General features: G+C 43.2%; 1 protein-coding gene across 1 annotated transcript in view; it reads right to left on the bottom strand.

Annotated features, from left to right (window-relative positions):
• Positions 1-18,282, bottom strand: part of LOC121576947 (solute carrier family 45 member 3-like) — a 54,692-nt gene that overhangs the window by 13,794 nt on the left and 22,616 nt on the right. Inside the window, exon 2 of the mRNA XM_045223606.1 lies at positions 6,624-6,959. Within this exon, the coding sequence (XP_045079541.1) occupies positions 6,624-6,771 (148 nt within the window). The 5' untranslated portion in view covers positions 6,772-6,959. The remainder of the gene's footprint in view (positions 1-6,623; positions 6,960-18,282) is intronic.

The raw sequence follows: 18,282 nt of genomic DNA, 5'->3' as shown, positions 1-18,282 counted from the left end.
ACTTTGTCAGCTGCTACAGAATCACACAGTGTTCATAGAATGCCACCAATACAAATGATCAGTGTGTCCTCGGCCCAGTCTGGCATCAAACACTATCAACTGATATGAGAAAAATCCACAACATTCAAGTCTGGCGAACCAACAACCTTGCACAAACAGAACATTGTATCGACCACTCTTAACTGAATATACACTTTATTCATTTTAAATATTCCCATTACAAACATAATGTGCTCTCTAACTAGGGTTGGGCGGTATCCCGATTTTCTTATCGTCATATTGTCCTTCTCTCATACATGTATATACGGTATTACCGGATTAGTAGACAAGAGGGCGCCCAAAAAACGAGAAAAAAACCCAATTGGGCGTCTATTAACTGAATGCTAACAAAATCTGCACAAGTAATAGCACATTTCAATGGAGGCTGCTAGCTAAATATGCTAACGAGCGCAAACAAAAATAAACTAATTGCAAAGACAGGCAATCTAGTTCATAAAGTTATACATACTGTATATAGGTAGGAGCTACCGAATGTCATTTTTGGTGAGTTTGGACATTTACATGTGAATGTGAACGAGAGACATTGTGCAAATGAACAAAGTTTTGACACATGCTTGTCTGAAGGAAGAACAGTACTGGCTCTGGAGCTAAATGTGTAGGCTACAAGTTGTGTCTGTCTGGAGTCGCAACGGAGACAGTGGGACTCTAGACTCTGAGACGATGGGGGAGGAACAGACAGGCTGAGAGGAGAAAAAACGCAAGGAACTCAAGAACTGTACAAATAACTCATCCAGAAAGCTAACACAATATGATGCCCCGTCACCTTGTTAATTCAGCCACTTACTTAGATTAATTTGCAAGTTAAATTTAGTGGTCGCGTTCATGCAGAATTCTGCGTTATTCAAGCAGGAAAAAAAGATACAACGCATAAGAATTATCTTGCTGGGTTTTGTAAACGCAGATGTAAAATGCTAGTTATTGTAATTTCTGCTCAGCATCAGACTAATTTCATGCTTCAGTTGCGCTCTGACTGATGTGTAGCTACTTTTCTCCAGAACTTTTCTTGGTGTAGCCAGCCTACTTTTCTCTGGTAAAATGTAAGATTACCTTTAAGCAAAACATTAGGAAATGTAATTGGCTACATTCTTTCTATAACAAACATTAGAAATATGATGGCCATGCATCGTTTTTGTAAAAAAGCTCATGCTTTTTCATTGTAAGCTCATTTACTTGTGTGGCTGCCAGCCAATTAGCATTGCACTTCTGTTGTCATCTGATGAAAATGACGCTATTTTCTGCCGAATGTGTTGCACTAATGTATTGTCTGTGAAGGAAAACTATAGTTACACGTCCCTGATCACTCTATTGAAGCCAAAAAACACTGTTTACTTTCTATATAAGATGCAACGCCTTTCAATACAACTTGTGGCTACTTTCTCTCATTGTGCTATTTATAAACAAACACAATGTAAAATAATGTGACAGGTGAAATGAAGAACGCGATCTGCTTATTCTCCAAACGTATTGCACAAAATTGACTGCAGGTATTTACTTAAAAAGTAGCCACAAATATTAAAATGTATAGTTGGTCAGTATACTGTGTGTTACATTACCGTTTTGGGTTTTTACTTTACCATCTATAACGGTATTTTAATGTTTGGTTTATTAAATGTGATACGCCGTATGTAACATCCATTTTTACAGTTTACTTCGCTACTTGAGTCATCTCTCTCCCTCTCTCCATGCCACTTTCTACACATACAGTGCATTCGTAAGGTATTCAGATCCCTTCCCTTTTTTCCACATTTTGTTACATTACAGCCTTATTCTAAAATTGATACATAATTTTTTCCCTCATCAATCTAGACACAATACCCCATAATGACAAAGCGAAAACAGGTTTTTATATATATTTTCCAAATGTATAAGAAAATAAGAAACAGAAATACCTTATTTACATAAGTATTCAGACCCTTTGCTATGAGACTCGAAATTGAGGTCAGGTGCATCCTGTTTCCATTGATCATCTTGAGATGTTTCTACAACTTGATTGGAGTCCACCTGTGGTAAATTCAATTGATTGGACATGATTTGGAAAGGCACACACCTGTCTATATAAGGTCCCACAGTTGACAGTGCATGTCAGAGCAAAAACCAAGCCATGAGGTCGAAGGAATTGTCCGTAGAGGTCCGAGACAGGATTGTGTCGAGGCACAGATCTGGGGAAGAGTACCAAAACATTCAGCCTTGAAGGTCCCCAAGAACACAGTGGCCTCCATCATTCTTAAATGGAAGAAGTTTGGAACCACCACGACTCTTCCTAGAGCTGGCCGCCCGGCCAAACTGAGCAATCGGGGGAGAAGGTCCTTGGTCAGGGAGGTGACCAGGAACCAGATGGTCACTCTGACAGAGCTCCAGAGTTCCTCTGTGGAAATGGGAGAACCTTCCAGAAGGACAACCATCTCTGCAGTACTCCACCAATCAGGCCTTTATGGTAGAGTGGCCAGACGGATGCCACTCCTCAGTAAAAGGCACATGACAGCCCGCTTGGAGTTTGCCAAAAGGCACCTAAAGGACTCTCAGACCATGAGAAACAAGATTCTCTGGTCTGATGAAACCAAGATTGAACTCTTTGGCCTGAATGCCAAGCGTCACGTCTGGAAGAAACCTGGCACCATCCCTACGGTGAAGCATGGTGGTGGCAGCATCATGCTGTGGGGATGTTTTTCAGCGGCAGGGACTGGGAGACTAGTCAGGATCGAGGGAAAGATGAACGGAGCAAAGTACAGAGAGATCCTTGATGAAAACCTGCTCCAGAGTGCTCAGAACCTCAGACTGGGGCGAAGGTTCACCTTCCAACAGGACAATGACCCTAAGCACACAGCCAAGACAACGCAGGAGTGGCTTCGGGACAAGTCTCTGAATGTCCTTGAACCCGATCTAACATCTCTGGAGAGACCTGAAAATAGCTGTGCAGCAACGCTCCCCATCCAACCTGACAGAGCTTGAGAGGATCTGCAGAGAAGAATGGGAGAAACTCCCCAAATACAGGTGTACCAAGCGTGTAGCGTCATACCCAAGAAGACTCGAGGCTGTAATCGCTGCCAAAGGTGCTTCAACAAAGTACTGAGTAAAGGGTCTGAATAATTATGTAAAGTATTTCGTTTTTGATTTTATGTGCAAACATTTCTAAAAACCTGTTTATGCTTTGTCATTATGGGGTATTGTGTGTAGCTTGATGAGGGGAAATAAACAATTTAATCAATTTTAGAATAAGGCTATAACGTAACAAAATGTGGGAAAAGTCAAGGGGTCTGAATACTTTCCGAATGCACTGTACCTAGCCCCGCCCCGTCACTCAAGGCGCGCATTTGTTGTTCCTCGACCACGAGACAATTGCATTCAGTCTGCATGGGCAATGCAGCACATGTTGATGACAACGATGCTGTTTTCACTTTGCTTCTTATATATATATATATATATATATATATATATATATATATACACTACCGTTCAAAAGTTTAGGGTCACTTAGAAATGTCCTTGTTTTCGAAAGAAAAGCACTTTTTTTGTCCATTAAAATAACATCAAATTGATCAGAAATACAGTGTAGACATTGTTAATGTTGTAAATGGCTATTGTAGCTGGAAACAGCTGATTTCTAATGGAATATCTACATAGGCGTACAGAGGCCCATTATCAGCAACCATCAGTCCTGTGTTCCAATGGCACATTGTGTTTGCTAATCCAAGTTTATCATTTTAAAAGGCTAATTGATCATTAGAAAACCCTTTTGCAATTATATTAGCACAGCTGAAAACTGTTGTGCTGATTAAAGAAGCAATAAAACTGGCCTTCTTGAGACTAGTTGAGTATCTGGAGCATCAGCAATTGTGGGTTCGATTACAGGCTCAAAATGGCCAGAAACAAAGAACTTTCTTCTGAAACTCGTCAGTCTATTCTTGTTCTGAGAAATGAAGGCTATTCTATGCAAGAAATTGCCAAGAAACTGAAGATCTCGTACAACGCTGTGTACTACTCCCTTCGCAAACTGGCTTTAGCTAGAATAGAAAGAGGAGTGGGAGGCCCCGGTGCACAACTGAGCAGGAGGACAAATACATTAGAGTGTCTAGTTTGAGAAACAGGCTTCACAGGTCCTCAACTGGCAGCTTCATTAAATAGTACCCGCAAAACACCAATCTCAAAGTCAACAGTGAAGAGACTCCGGGATGCTGACCTTCTAGGCAGAGTTGCAAAGAAAAAGCTATATCTAGATATAGCTTTTTCTTTGCAACTCATTTTGAGCCTGTGCTTTTGAATGTATTAAAATACACAACATTTCTAAGTGACCCCAAACTTTTGAACGGTAGTGTATATATATATATATATATATATATATATATTATTTTGTGTTTCTTACATCTGCAAACAGCTAGTTTGTATTTTCTTAGCAAGTTGGGCCTAAATCTTGTTAGCCGCTAATGCTAATCACTAGTTAGCTGGCTAGCTAGCTAGCTAATACATGTACTGTGTCAGAACAAATGTAATTAGCTATACAGTCTGATAATACCAGTGATGGTGTAGACCTAAATCAGCATGTTGTTTGTTCAACAGTATCTTCTAAATCAAAGAGGAATACGTGAAGCATGAATATGTTTGCTAGCTACATGAAGTAGCTAAGAGAAAACAATTAAAATATGGCTAAAGATTATAGGGTCCCCTAGGAAATACTTAACAACACTTTGGTTCCTACCCTGTCACAATAACTCCCCCCTTGCATTTTAATTTGTTGTCATGTCAAACAACACTGTATTCAAACAGGCCACTATTATCTATTAAAAAAAATTTTGGGGGGAGGGGTACTTTTACCCCTTTTTCTCCCCAATTTCGTGATATCCAATTGGTAGTTACAGTCTTGTCCAATCGCTGCAACTCCCCTACGGACTCGGGAGAGGCGAAGGTCGATAGCCATGCGTCCTCCGAAACACGACCCTGCCAAGCCGCACTGCTTCTTGACACACTCGCTTAACCCGGAAGCCAGCCGCACCAATGTGTCGGAGGAAACACTGTCCAGCTGGCAACTGAAGTCAGCTTGCAGGTGCCCGGCCCGCCACAAGGAGTTGCTAGAGCGCGATGGGACAAGGAATTCCCGGCTGGCCAAACCCTTCCCTAACCTGGATGACCCCTCATGGGTCTTCCCGTCACGGCCGGCTGTGACACACCCTGGGATCGAACCCGGGTCTGTAGTGACGCCTCAACACTGTGATGCAGTTCCTTAGACCGCTGCACCACTCGGGAGGCCCCCACTATTATATTCTAACTATATAATTCGAATAATCATTCTATCTATCGCAATTGCAACATTTGGTTAAAAATAAGGCCTAGATTGTTTGCCCATATCGTACAGTCCTATGTTGCAGTGTGGAAATGATCTCAAATGAGTGCAGGAAATGCAGAAATGTATTAAAATGCAGAAAATTATTTTGGGTTGAAGTTGTATTGAACAGTATAAAACAATCAGAATGGAGAAAGACGCATTGAAATCGCTTAGAATGTATGTGTTGTCACCCTAGGGTCACGCACTACTCATAAAGCAAATGTATAACTTGTATTATTCAAAAACATAAAATACCATCCCATACCCAGGTATACGGTATATACAGTATACCGCCCAAGCCTGTCTCTAACTCATATGCAGTATACACACAACACCATGTGCTTTCCAAGTCATACACAGTACAAACACTACAATGTGAATTTCTAACATAAGACATGTCCCTGAGCCCCTCTCCAGAAAGCTTGCCTCCTCCTGATAGACAGAGAAGAGTCGATTAAACAATTAAAGAGTGGCAACTGGGCAGTATTAATCCAGAAGTGGCCATTAGATAAAGTAGATGACCTGCATCTGAGAATCTGACACTACTCCTGGGAAAATTAGCCTTAAGACCCCAGGACACAATATCCATCTCCATTACTAAACACTCTGCCGTTCCATTAGACAAAATTAAGGAGTGAGGTAAAGCATATATTTTGTGCCATTTCCAGATGAGGTTTACGGGCTGTGTGGGAATGACACAAATAAAAAATGTCTCCCATTCGCATGCAGCTGTTTAATGAGAGGGATAGTGGAGTGTACATTAACACACATAATATTACTGTATCTCTCTATTCGAGCTGTAATTGCCACCTGCACGTTTCGGAGTGGCAATCTCGATCCGTTTGGTCACAAGATAATCTGAGAGAGAGAAGAAAAACCTCTATAGCCATTCACATCGCCTACACAGAAAATGCACTGCAGCACGGTAGCTATATATACATATCTTTTTTTAAACCTGAACTTCTAATGTAGCATTAAGGTTAGGTCAAACACAACAGCATGTCACTGATTTGCAAGCAATGAGGTCTAACAACAACAACAACAACAACAACCCCTCTTTGTATCTATCAGTAAGAGTAGGCCTCTGCTCCACAAGAGACAGCAGGTTGCTTTAGATACATTAACCAACAGGCTGGTGGGGCACAGCCCTGTACCTCCACTCCCTTCAGGACAGGACCCCTCTAGATGAAGACTCTTTCATGTGTAATGAATGTCCCCCCGTCAGGGTGAGCCCGAGCTGGCTTACCTAGCACCATGGTCATGTACTGCTCCTCTACCCCAGCCTCCAGCAGCAGGGGGGGAACGTACGTGATCCCAGCTGCCACACAGATCTCCAGGCCGCAGGTCAGGGAGTTCAGCAGGACGAGACGCCACTGAGACCTCCATCCAGGCATATTTACAGGGTCGCCTTTCCACCGCTACGCCGTTACAGGGGGCTGCTGCCGGGAGAGGGAGAGGCAGATGGTGCCCCGTGGGATGAGGCTCGGGGACAAGAGGACTGCCACGGAGGGAGAGCAGGGAGGACACACTGACACTGTCTCAGATGACCTGGAGGATCCATTCTGGTTTCAGCATTCTGGATCTGAAAGAACAGAACAGAGGAGAGAGAGACAGGCGTTGACAAAAACAGAAAAACTGATTAACTCACTTTGGGAAAACATGAAGGCTGAGAGCTAAGACCGGCCTGAGGATGGAGGAAAGCCAGGAGAGAAAAGGGCCCACGCATGCTGAGCCAGACAGGTCACTCTCAGGCTAAAGCACCTGGTTGTCAGACGCCTCAGGCACCGAAATTGCTTGATTGCTGCTGCCGCGGAGAGGCTTTCTCACAAGACAAAGAGGAGGACTCCAACACGCAGAGACAGGGACTGTTAGAAAGCCACAACCAGACACAAAGGGATTGATACACAAACTTGACTGCTCAGCTTCAGGGCAGCTTGAACAACAGAGAGATGAGTCAGCCCGATGTGGCAACGTGGCAAATGCACCTATTTGGCACTATCGTTCCCTCTCTGTTTTCTTAAGGCGGGAGAGGGAAGGAGGGAGGGCATGACAAAAGTGGTTGTTGACAAAGAGAGAAAGAGAGAGAGAGACATTCCGGAGGAGCTTTCGCTCTCTCCTGCCTGCAAGGCTACAGCAGCAGGTGGTGTCTGGGAGCCGGCTCTCTGCTCTGTCATTAAACTATCTGAGGCCTGCTAACACGGAGCACCTCGCTCTCATTTTCACCCATTGTTCACCTGAATCGCTGCTAATGAGCCCGTTTCTACCACTCTCTCCCTTGAGAGGACCAGGACCTCACACACAACGAACAGCAACATTGGCAGATCAACTCAGACCGAAGGTGATACTAATTCTGTGTCATTTTCTTCTAAGCTCTAATAACCATACGATACACAGGGGTCTTTTAGGCAAGATATGCGGATAGACAACGGCCCTGACTCCAGGTAGCAATGTCATCCATTCAAATTGGAGTAAAAGGCATAGTGAGCATAATGAGACCTTGTCTAGATGAGGGTCAATAGTGCCAAGATCAAAATAATATTTCCTGGTCTTCCAACAAAATGAGCGATGTGGCATTACCTTTAGTTCCACTCCAGTAGACAGAAGGAAAGTACACCCTGATCTGATGATCCCGCTTCAAAGATGCAAGTGAACGCTGCATCAACAGAGCCTAAACAGATCTAGGCCTACATCATTTACTGATTCTGATGTCACAGTTCCACAAACGTCTGCCCCATCACACACACAGAAACACACAGACACATGCTCGCACACACACCCACATGCAGACAGAGCAGGACCCAGCACCATCCCATGCGTAACAGAACACCAGAGTGTGCCCCCTGCATCTCCCAGATTGTTTCCTCTCACAATCCTCCTGTGCCTGACATGTCATCTCTACTGAAAGACCTCTCCCCCCAACAATCTGAAGGAAATTGAACAGGAAAAGCACAAAGCGAGATAGATATCGTATCAATTGACTGAGAGAGCAACAGCAGCGTACTCTAACCCTCAACTGAACTCATTCACTGAGGTGATGCAATATCACGTATAGGAACAATGAAAGAACACTCCAAAGAGCATGGATCGAGTGTTCCTCAAGTCGGTCACTCGGGAAGAATTTATTGGGAGAAACCCCAGCTGATATAGGATCAGATTTCCTCAGCCTAGGTACCAGACTGATTCAGAGTCAGACAGAAAAGGAAATCTTGCCATGTTCCAGCCTCCTAAGAGAAAAGACTACTGCCAAGGTGCCATCTGTGCAAGAGATGTGTGAGAACACTGAGAACAGCCACAGACGCAAAAACAACAAGGTGCTAAATTCATATTTGGTGTGAAATTCCTCCGCCAGTGTGGTCCATCTGTTCATCCCTAGCAAATTAAATGGATATGTCATTCTCAATAACAGACTCAGTTAGTAATGACAAGCCCAGCACAGTAAATAAATACTGTTCAAGTGCACAGAAGGAATTGGCTGCATTTACATGGTGAGTTGAGTCTGTGTCCTTCAGGTGGTGAAGAAACAGAAAAACAACCGCATTAGGCTGTTTGTAGAGTGGGGAAACGAGTTCATTCAAATGTTACGTAAATGTTAGAATAACATCTCTTTAAATCGAATAGCAGGTAATTCAACCCAGCATTGAATACAATGAATGATCTCCTCATCATAGTGTCAGTAAGCAACGTGAGAGTAGAAGCGGGACAAATCAGATGCTTTGGCAGCCAGGAACCAGCAGGGGCCTGGGTCACTCCTATGGAGGAGAGAGGGGACTTTCACACCCGTCAAATCCCATTCCTACCCGCCCCAAACACCCTGAAAAGAGCCCATCAGGGGACCAGCCAGTGCCTCCACTGTCTGTACACACGTCATCTTCTCCCCATCCCCAAACCACCCTCTCTCCCCCTCACACCTCACTCCTTCAGTGCTGACCTGCATTCTATGAATTCTCAGAGGACTTCTGACATTTCTGCCCACGACTGGTTATTCTTTGATGACTTTGAATCACAGTTTGAATGCCCTCTATTCCCATCCATCCCAGCTGAGTCCAGTCCCAGTCAGACTTCCTCACTGAAACCACAAGCTCCACATGACATGAACAGACAAGGAATATTGTTTTGTGCAGACTCCAGGGTTTGAAAATGGAATGGCTGCAGAGGTATTGACCTAAGCATTGGTGGCCATACTGAGTCAGGGATGAGGTGGGGGGGAGTCAGACTACCGTGCAGAGAATTGATCAGCACATTTAGCGAACCCTGAATTATGTGTCAAATAAAACCCACGTGTTTGGTTTAAAGCTGGCACTCCTCACAAATAACATCAACATGGCACAGAGCGGAGCTCTCGGGAGCCAACTCCTGCCTTGACGGAGCAGAGCGAGGTAGCCGAGACACACACAGCAACCCACACAACAACCATTCCACACAAGTTTAATGACACCTCTGACTCCACAATATATAATTCCAGTCATGCTCATCGATTGTCTGGCTATAACCCCAGCCATACTTAATCAGAGCATCAGCCCTTAGAGTCTTCTGGAGTGATTACACACACAGGAACTAGGCACAGGGGCAGCCAGAGCCAGCTATTGTAGAGAGAGAGAAGGGGCTGAGGGGGGAAGAGAGAGGAGGAGGAGGAGGAGGAGGGGGAAGAGGTGCTTTTGTCTCGTCAGCCCTGCTCTCCCTTTGCTCCATTACCAGGCCCATTCAGTCCCAGGCCCCCCAAATCAGCCTTAATGTCTCTGAGGGGTATTATTACAATACAAAACAGTCTTTGTATACATTGTGCCAGTCTGAGTAACTTGATATAGTGAGGTACCAGGCCCGTTCAATTGGGCTTTTATTAATGCGGGGTTTCATATAAAATGGTACAAAAAAACAGCAACTGGAGAGTCTGTGTCTGTGAGTCTGAGAGAGGAGGAGGAGAATTGCTGCGATATGACATCAGAACCACAAGTGCTGCTTCGGCAGCGGATGAAGAAACCTCAAGGAGGCTCTTGTGGTGTTCTGGCTCCCTCTGAATGGCTGCAGGGAGACAGCACACTAGTTCTCCCCCTCTGTGTTCCTGTTCAGGGACTGCTGGCAGGAGACAGAGGAACAGAGCTGTGTCTAACAACAGTAGGCCGCCTGCGTGGCTTTAGCCTCCAGTCTTCCAGACAGTGAATTCCAGATGGATTCCAGTTGAGGTTGAGCAGGCTGGGGACTGGGCTGGGGAGGATCTCTCACTTGAGAGGCCTTCTCTTTGGAGCCTCAGACTCCCATCACATGAGAGAGGCTTGCCTAACCCCACTGCCCTCCAGGCCCATAATCTTCCCCCCACATCTGTCACACATGACCCCTGGCTTTGGCTGCCAATCATGTGACCAACAGAACAGCTCGAAGAGCGAATGACAGTCTCAGTCTGGTATTTCCATCTTAATGCGAGACATTGGCACATGAATTTAGTGAACATTACAGGGCTGGCTGTCGATCAGTTGACTGAAAGAACTCTGTCTGGGCTGAGGAGGAAAGACGTCCTTGTCTTATTTCTGAAGAGTCTAATAATACATTTGGCCGTGTCACTCTCCAGCTACATAATTAGGCCAATGACTCAGAATACATCTTAGAAGTAAGTTGAAAATGAAGCAGACTTTAATTTAAAGTTATAGGCAATTCATTTTTGTTATTCATTGTTTTGAAACGTCATTTGTCTATGCATGTAGCCTATATAAAGTACAATGTTTTTTTCAAGATTAAATTGTCTATTACGCCTTTGACCCTGCACGCATCACTCCATCCCTGCACCCCGGGGGGCAGTGCTGGTTAGCCTTTCTGACAGACAGACAGGGGATCCATACACACATACAGTTATCAGGTGGACACAAGAGGAGAGGAATGCAGGCTGGGGGTGGAAGAGAGGAAGATCAGCACCCCTCCCAGTCCTTTCAAACTGTTGAATGGAGCCAGTAACAGATCTGGTAGGTGACCGTTATCACACTCGGCACGTAAATAGTACAACAATGGAGCACCACAGATTCCAGTCCTGTAGCCTCTTGTGAATCAACGCCTGATAACGTCCCTGAGGACCACTTCTTTTCACTGCCTCAAACCCTATTATGTAAAGGTGAAAGGACTAATGTGAGTAAATAGCCTCTTAATATATTCGTTTGCACTAGTTAACTGAGAGGCCAAAACCTGAAATTAAATGGTTTTCATCCCATGCAGAATTGCCATAGAGTTTAATAAAATTGATCTCGCTCATATTTATAGTATTAACTAAAACAGAGCTTTCAAACCGTCTGCCATCAAATGGTCAATACATGCCTCCTTCTTGGCAGTGTTGGCACAGTTCCCTCATGCGAGCAAATAATCGGTGTAGTCAAGCATCATCAACTACAATGAGCATGGCGTGGACTGGCATCATGCATGGCTGACAATATGTAAAATCCTAACTGTCAATGAACATACACAACTGAGTGACTGTCTGTCTGCAGTCAGATAACTGTCACACATAACAAAAGGATCATATAAGAACAGTATTTGCATCTTTAAATTCACAGTCTGATGGTTCTGACCAATTAGCGCATTCAATTAGGACTTTATAATAATTCAAAGTAATGGGTAGAAGAACTTAGCAAAATACTTACTATGTAAAGTAGAGAACTGCAGAATTGCATATCTGACTATCACACAGTATTGTCCACTAACCACTCACACACTGACCACTGGATATGTGCATGCTCACCTTATCCAATCAACACTCCACTGACTCTAAAGGACAGCTACACAGATCCCTCTTCTTACTACCTGGCCAAACTCATATACTTTCTGCTCTCCCCCTCTTTGTCTCCTCCTCTCTGAATGAACCCTCCTCCTTCTTACTATCCCTCCCTATATTCTCTCTCTCACTCTCTCCCAGCCTGTAAGGTTGGGAAAAAAACCTGAGAACCAGGAATCTTTTCCTCGAGGAAAAGGTATGGCACGCTGGCTCAAACCTCTTCCTAAAACACACACACGCGATAGGCCAGAGCACAACAGGCTGTTCGGGAAACAAAGAGTGAATTCATATCAGTTCCACCTCCTCCCATCTCCCAGTCTATCACTCCTCCTCCCCAAAAAAGTTTGTATAAAAGCCCCTGACCCGGTATGATGTTAAACTGCCTATCAGGGACCGCCCTCTCACCCCCTCCCAGCCTTAAGCCATAACCCTGTATGTACTCCCGTTCCTGGGATCAGAGCCTCAGTCACAGGCCCATTCACACACACTAACCCCACGGCTGCTGACATGTCTGCTCCTCACGCCTGCAAGCAGGCCCAGCCCTCTACGGAGAACCTTTTCATTTGATAACCGACAGGAGAAGTGGAGCGCGTGGAGAGGAATCAAAGAGAGTAAGTCATTAGAGCATGCCTGTAGTTTAAGGAATCTCCATTCCTGCAGCCTGGAGCCCAGGGGCAGATCAATATGAGTGCAGCAAATGGCTGCTGGTAACACTTCCCTTGCCCACAAGAGTGGCTTGCATTGCATTAGATAAGCTTTAGAGAGCTCACAGCTTAGGGAATGATCTGAGTTTGTTAGGAGACTATTTCCTCCTGACTAACAAAAGCCTTTGCTCCACTTTTGTTTGTTCATTCAGATACATTGTGCTGGCATAACTGAACAGAAATTATTCTGCTTTAAAACGTACCATAGGAAAATGAAATTAGGTTGTCTCAGAATGATCCTCTAATAACTAGGCTATCTTTTATTTAAAAGGCAGCTATGTTTAGTCCCCAGTCATAAGTGTGAATGTGAGATATTTATACAACTGAATGTTCTTGAACAAGAGTCTAAACATGAGTCTAAACATACCCCTTTTGCTATTCATTAACAAAGTAAAAGCAGAATGTAAACGCATTTCAGTATGTGACGGAGTTAAAGAAGACATATGGGCCTTTAACAAAGTATGAATAATGGGCTTGGTGCTGAGTAAATTGACTTAAGTCAAACTGCCAAGGAACTAGAGTTCCACCCAGTCTCATTTCTATATCCAGCTGGCCTCTTCCACAATAACCAAATGATTCAAATAGGAGCATATGACAAGTACACATAGGACACACTTTAAGACTATAGATACAGCTCTAGACATAGACCACAATATCCAGATTTTACCTGCAAAGTCAGTAAATCTGGAATATCCTAGAAGCACTATTCCACTGAACATGAGATGTTTCGTTTCATTGAAGTTGTTCACGGTTCATTACAGCGGGTCTTGGCTGAAGACATATCAGCAGGCTAAGTTTTACATTTCAGATGTGGGTTTGAATCTTACACAAAACCTGCTCCAGGACTACAAGCCAAACCCAGAGTCCATAATAAGCTATGACAGACTTCTCTGTACTTTGATAACTGAGGAGGAGATGAAAGCCACCATGTCAGAAATAGACCAGAAGTGCTACTGCTCTTGGCATCGAGAGGAAGGACCCAATACAACTTAAATGCCACATCACAGATGAGTCGGTGGACGGAGAAAGGTTCAATCACTCATTGTGTGTTCCCATAGCAAATTAACCTTTAAGTAAATACGTGATGCTGATGCTAAAACACAGATCTGCACATTCATTAGCTTAAGCACAGAGCCTGGCTTCCATCCTTAGAGATTGCCTTGCAAGTAACCATACAGCTATATTGTTCTCTGCTTGCTCTAAATAGATAGCTTATTAGTTGGGGATAGTGCCTGAGAGACGATGACAATGAAGGAGTACTGCTGGGCATTATCAGTGTGATTTCTTATTGAAAAGGAGCCTCACTGCAGGACATGAGTTAAGCTGCTGAGAAAACGGGCCGACATTACGGTAACACACAGCCTATTACAGACAGCACAGACCGCACTCATGGGCCTATAACAGAGATGCATTTATAGGAGTCCACTGCCAAATTAGATCTGTATATCTCTGATGCGTTGGGGAACATTTGAACCTGTGTTTGTCGGGCTCTGTGTGAAGTTTCTTGGCTTGGGAGTCATGACACACGTGACCCTTCCAGCTGTTCTGTTAGGTAAGCTGGGAGCGTAGAGTAGCGACCTAACACACATCTGTCCTCAGAGAGAGAGGGTGCCGGAGCTTGGCAGGCTGTGGCTCTGTATTGGTGGGACATCAACAAGGTCCATGTCTCTAGCTGTTGTCAGACTGCTGCGAGCCTCAGGGCCCAATGATTAACGCCTCAGTCAAACTCTACACAAACCAGATGGTGAAGTGAGGGACGACAAGGACAGGAAGGGTTCCTCTGCCCCCATACTATACTGACAACTTTAACTTGCACACGCACACAGTCACACACCATCGCTTTGTGTTGCTTAGCAGCAGTGTTCACGTCACACAACCACTCCCTCACAGACATACAGACAAAGTAATTAAAACACAAAATCAAAACATAAAAGAGCTTTTGAAACATAACTCTCATGGTGAGCCCAAACCATTACAGAGGCACAGCGGGGAAGTCAAAGTCGGCTGGGACAGAAGACATGTCAATCGTCAGCTCCAACACACAAAAGGCAATAAATGGCTAGAACCAAGATTTCCTTCCTTTACGTTGATTAGCCTCTCATAAACACTCTCAAACATAGACAGACATCAAATGGTCAAGTTTTTTTTGCAAATTGTTCATTGCTGGGATTGGCAGAAATCCCATCACTAACCTTCATCTAAATAAAGACCTCAAAAAACCCCTCACAAAATAGGCCTCTCTCATGGTTTTCGGCGTTTATCAACCCACAGAAATTCCTTTCCATTTTAGGTACATGAGAGTGTGAGAAGGAGCAGAAGCCATGTGTCACAGGAGCACAATGTCCATTCGTCCAGTTTCTGATGGGGAATTCCAGGTCTAATACAGGAGAATAACATGTCAGGAACACAGGAGCAATAACATCCCTGCAAACAATATTGAGTCGTTAGCACGTCCCCGGGACGTCACAAAATGGTTGCCTAAAGTCGTCAGGATGTTGTGTCATGGTCCCCTGGAGGTTTTGTGTAGTTCCTGGTTGGTTTTAGGACTTTCTTGGGATGTTGTGTTATGGTCCCCTGAAGGTCCCCTGAACGTTCTTGGGACGTTGTGTCATGGTCCCCTGGAGGTTTTTGCCTAGTTCCCGGTTTGTCCCGGGGACGTCACCTGATAGTCGCAAAGAAATGTTCTCCCCCCCACGCCCATCAAGGCCCTGATTGGTGAACCATTGGTCCAGTGCAGATGGCACTCTTTTGCTAAGTGCAGAGATGTATCATAAGTAATTAGGGGTGTAACGATCCATCTACTACATCGATGTATCGATTTATATTCCTATGATCCAACTACATCGATCTGTGCTCGGCGAGTTGGCCTTTTGGACAACATATATCAATCTAACATCGTTTTAAAATGTAATAAATCGATTGTATCGATACTAGGAAATAACCCATTGGATTTAACCCTCCTGTTGTCCTGGGGTCATTCTGACCCAAATTAAATATTTTGCCGACAAAATATGTTTTTATTCATCAATTGGTCTGAAAATAACGGTGGTTGTTTAATACTATGCTCTTTATGATTCAAACAAATTTGAAGTAATTTGATTGAATTATGGGTGTTTTACTAAATGTAATAACTTCTGTTGTCCTCTGGGGTCAAAAAGACCCCCAGCACAAAGTTTACATACTGCTTGGCAAAACATATTTGATCATGTTTCTTTGATATGTGGGGTCAAGCAATGGTTATGACAACAACAACAACAACAAAAAAGTATTTTTCTCACGGTGTTTGGGCATTTCACATTTTAGTCTGAGAGAGACAGGCAGCACAATGAGGAGGCAGAAGTTTTATAATGCACAGAAGGCTTGCAAGATAATTTTTGAAATAAAAGATAATGACCAGGAGGACAATGCTGCACATAACGAGGATGAATCAACTGATGAAGAGGGTTCAGGGTCAGAAGAGGAGGAACATAATGATGAGGTGATAGATCCAACATACAGACAGCATGCTACTTCTTCCTCCGAAGATTCCCCCACATCTCCTGCTGCAGAAATGGAAGATGATTATGAATATAAGGAAATGGATGAACGTGATGATGACGTAGAATCTGAAGCTGGTATGGAAGAAGTGTCAGAAGTGGGCACTGCACCTATTATGATGAAGAATCAACAGATGAGGTGAATCTGAAGTTGAAATGGAAGAAGTGTCAGAAGTGGAGGACATCATCTATTATGATGAAGACGAAGAATCAACAGATGAGGTAGAATCTGAGGAAGAGGACCCATCTCAGCTCGGTCCTCTTCCTCAGATTCTACCTCATCTGTTGATTCTTCGTCTTCATCATAATAGATGATGTCCTCCACTTCTGACACTTCTTCCATTTCAACTTCAGATTCTACCTCATCTGTTGCTTCTTCATCATAATAGGTGCAGTGCTCCACTTCGACACTTCTTCCATACCAGCTTCAGATTCTACGTCATCATCACGTTCATCCATTTCCTTATATTCATAATCATCTTCCATTTCTGCAGCAGGAGATGTGGGGAATCATCGGAGGAAGAAGTAGCATGCTGTCTGTATGTTGGATCTATCACCTCATCATTATGTTCCTCCTCTTCTGACCCTGAACCCTCTTCATCAGTTGATTCATCCTCATTATGTGCAGCATTGCTCCTGGTCATTATTTTCTTTTATTTCAAAAATTATCTTGCAAGCCTCCTGTGCATTATAAAACTTCTGCCTCCTCGTGCTGCCTGTCTCTCTAGACTAAAATGTGAAATGCCCAAACACCTGTGAGAAAATACTTTTTTGTTGTTGTTGTTGTCATAACCATTGCTTGACCCCACACATCAAAGAAACATGATCAAAGATGTTTTGACCCCACACATCAAAGAAACACGATCAAAGATGTTTTGCCAAGCAGTATGTAAACTTTGTGCTTCGGGGTCTTTTTGATCCCAGAGGACAACAGAAGTTATTACATTTAGTAAAACACCCATAATTCAATCAAATTACTTCAAATTTGTTTGAATCATAAAGAGCATAGTATTAAACAACTACCGTTATTTTCAGACTAAAGATGTAACACAGAATTGATTGAAAATGTATACTGTATGCTTTATAAACAGTCAAACCAGGCGGGGTCATTTTTGACGCCAGAGGACAAAAGGTGTGATTATGGGCTGTCATTAATAAAAATAAAATGATTCAAAAACAGCATCCTCACTAAACTTTTTACAAATACCACTCAGTGATAAGTCAAATAGTCAAAATAATAATTGGTCAAAATAATTCATTGTTTCATTGTAATTTTACCTAAAAACAGGGTATAATTTTATGTAAACAAGGTCTATTGGCTCTAAATTCCAAAACAAATGAAAAAAATTCTAGTAATGGGTTGAACAGAAGTAAGACTAAAGATGTAACACAGAATTGATTGAAAATGTATACTGTATGCTTTATAAACAGTCAAACCAGGCGGGGTCATTTTTTTGACCCCAGAGGACAAAAGGTGTGATTATGGGCTGTCATTAATAAAAATAAAATGATTCAAAAACAGCATCCTCACTAAACTTTTACAAATACCACTCAGTGATAAGTCAAATAGTCAAAATAATAATAGGTCAAAATAATTCATTGTTTCATTGTAATTTTACCTAAAAACAGGGTATAATTTTATGTAAACAAGGTCTATTGGCTCTAAATTCCAAAACAAATGAAAAAATTCTAGTAATGGGTTGAACAGAAGTAAGACTAAAGATGTAACACAGAATTGATTGAAAATGTATACTGTATGCTTTATAAACAGTCAAACCAGGCGGGGTCATTTTTGACCCCAGAGGACAAAAGGCGTAAGGCATTTGGGAGGACAACACGAGGGTTAAGCACGTCAGACTTTATATGGATGTTTTTTCTTAGCACTTTTAATGATAAAGGCTTTAAACATTACTC

This window comes from Coregonus clupeaformis, chromosome 11 (genome assembly GCF_020615455.1).
Source record: "Coregonus clupeaformis isolate EN_2021a chromosome 11, ASM2061545v1, whole genome shotgun sequence".
Lineage (NCBI taxonomy): Eukaryota > Metazoa > Chordata > Actinopteri > Salmoniformes > Salmonidae > Coregonus > Coregonus clupeaformis.
The sequence above is the reverse complement of the archived record's forward strand: the minus strand, read 5'-3'. Positions and strand labels throughout refer to the sequence as shown.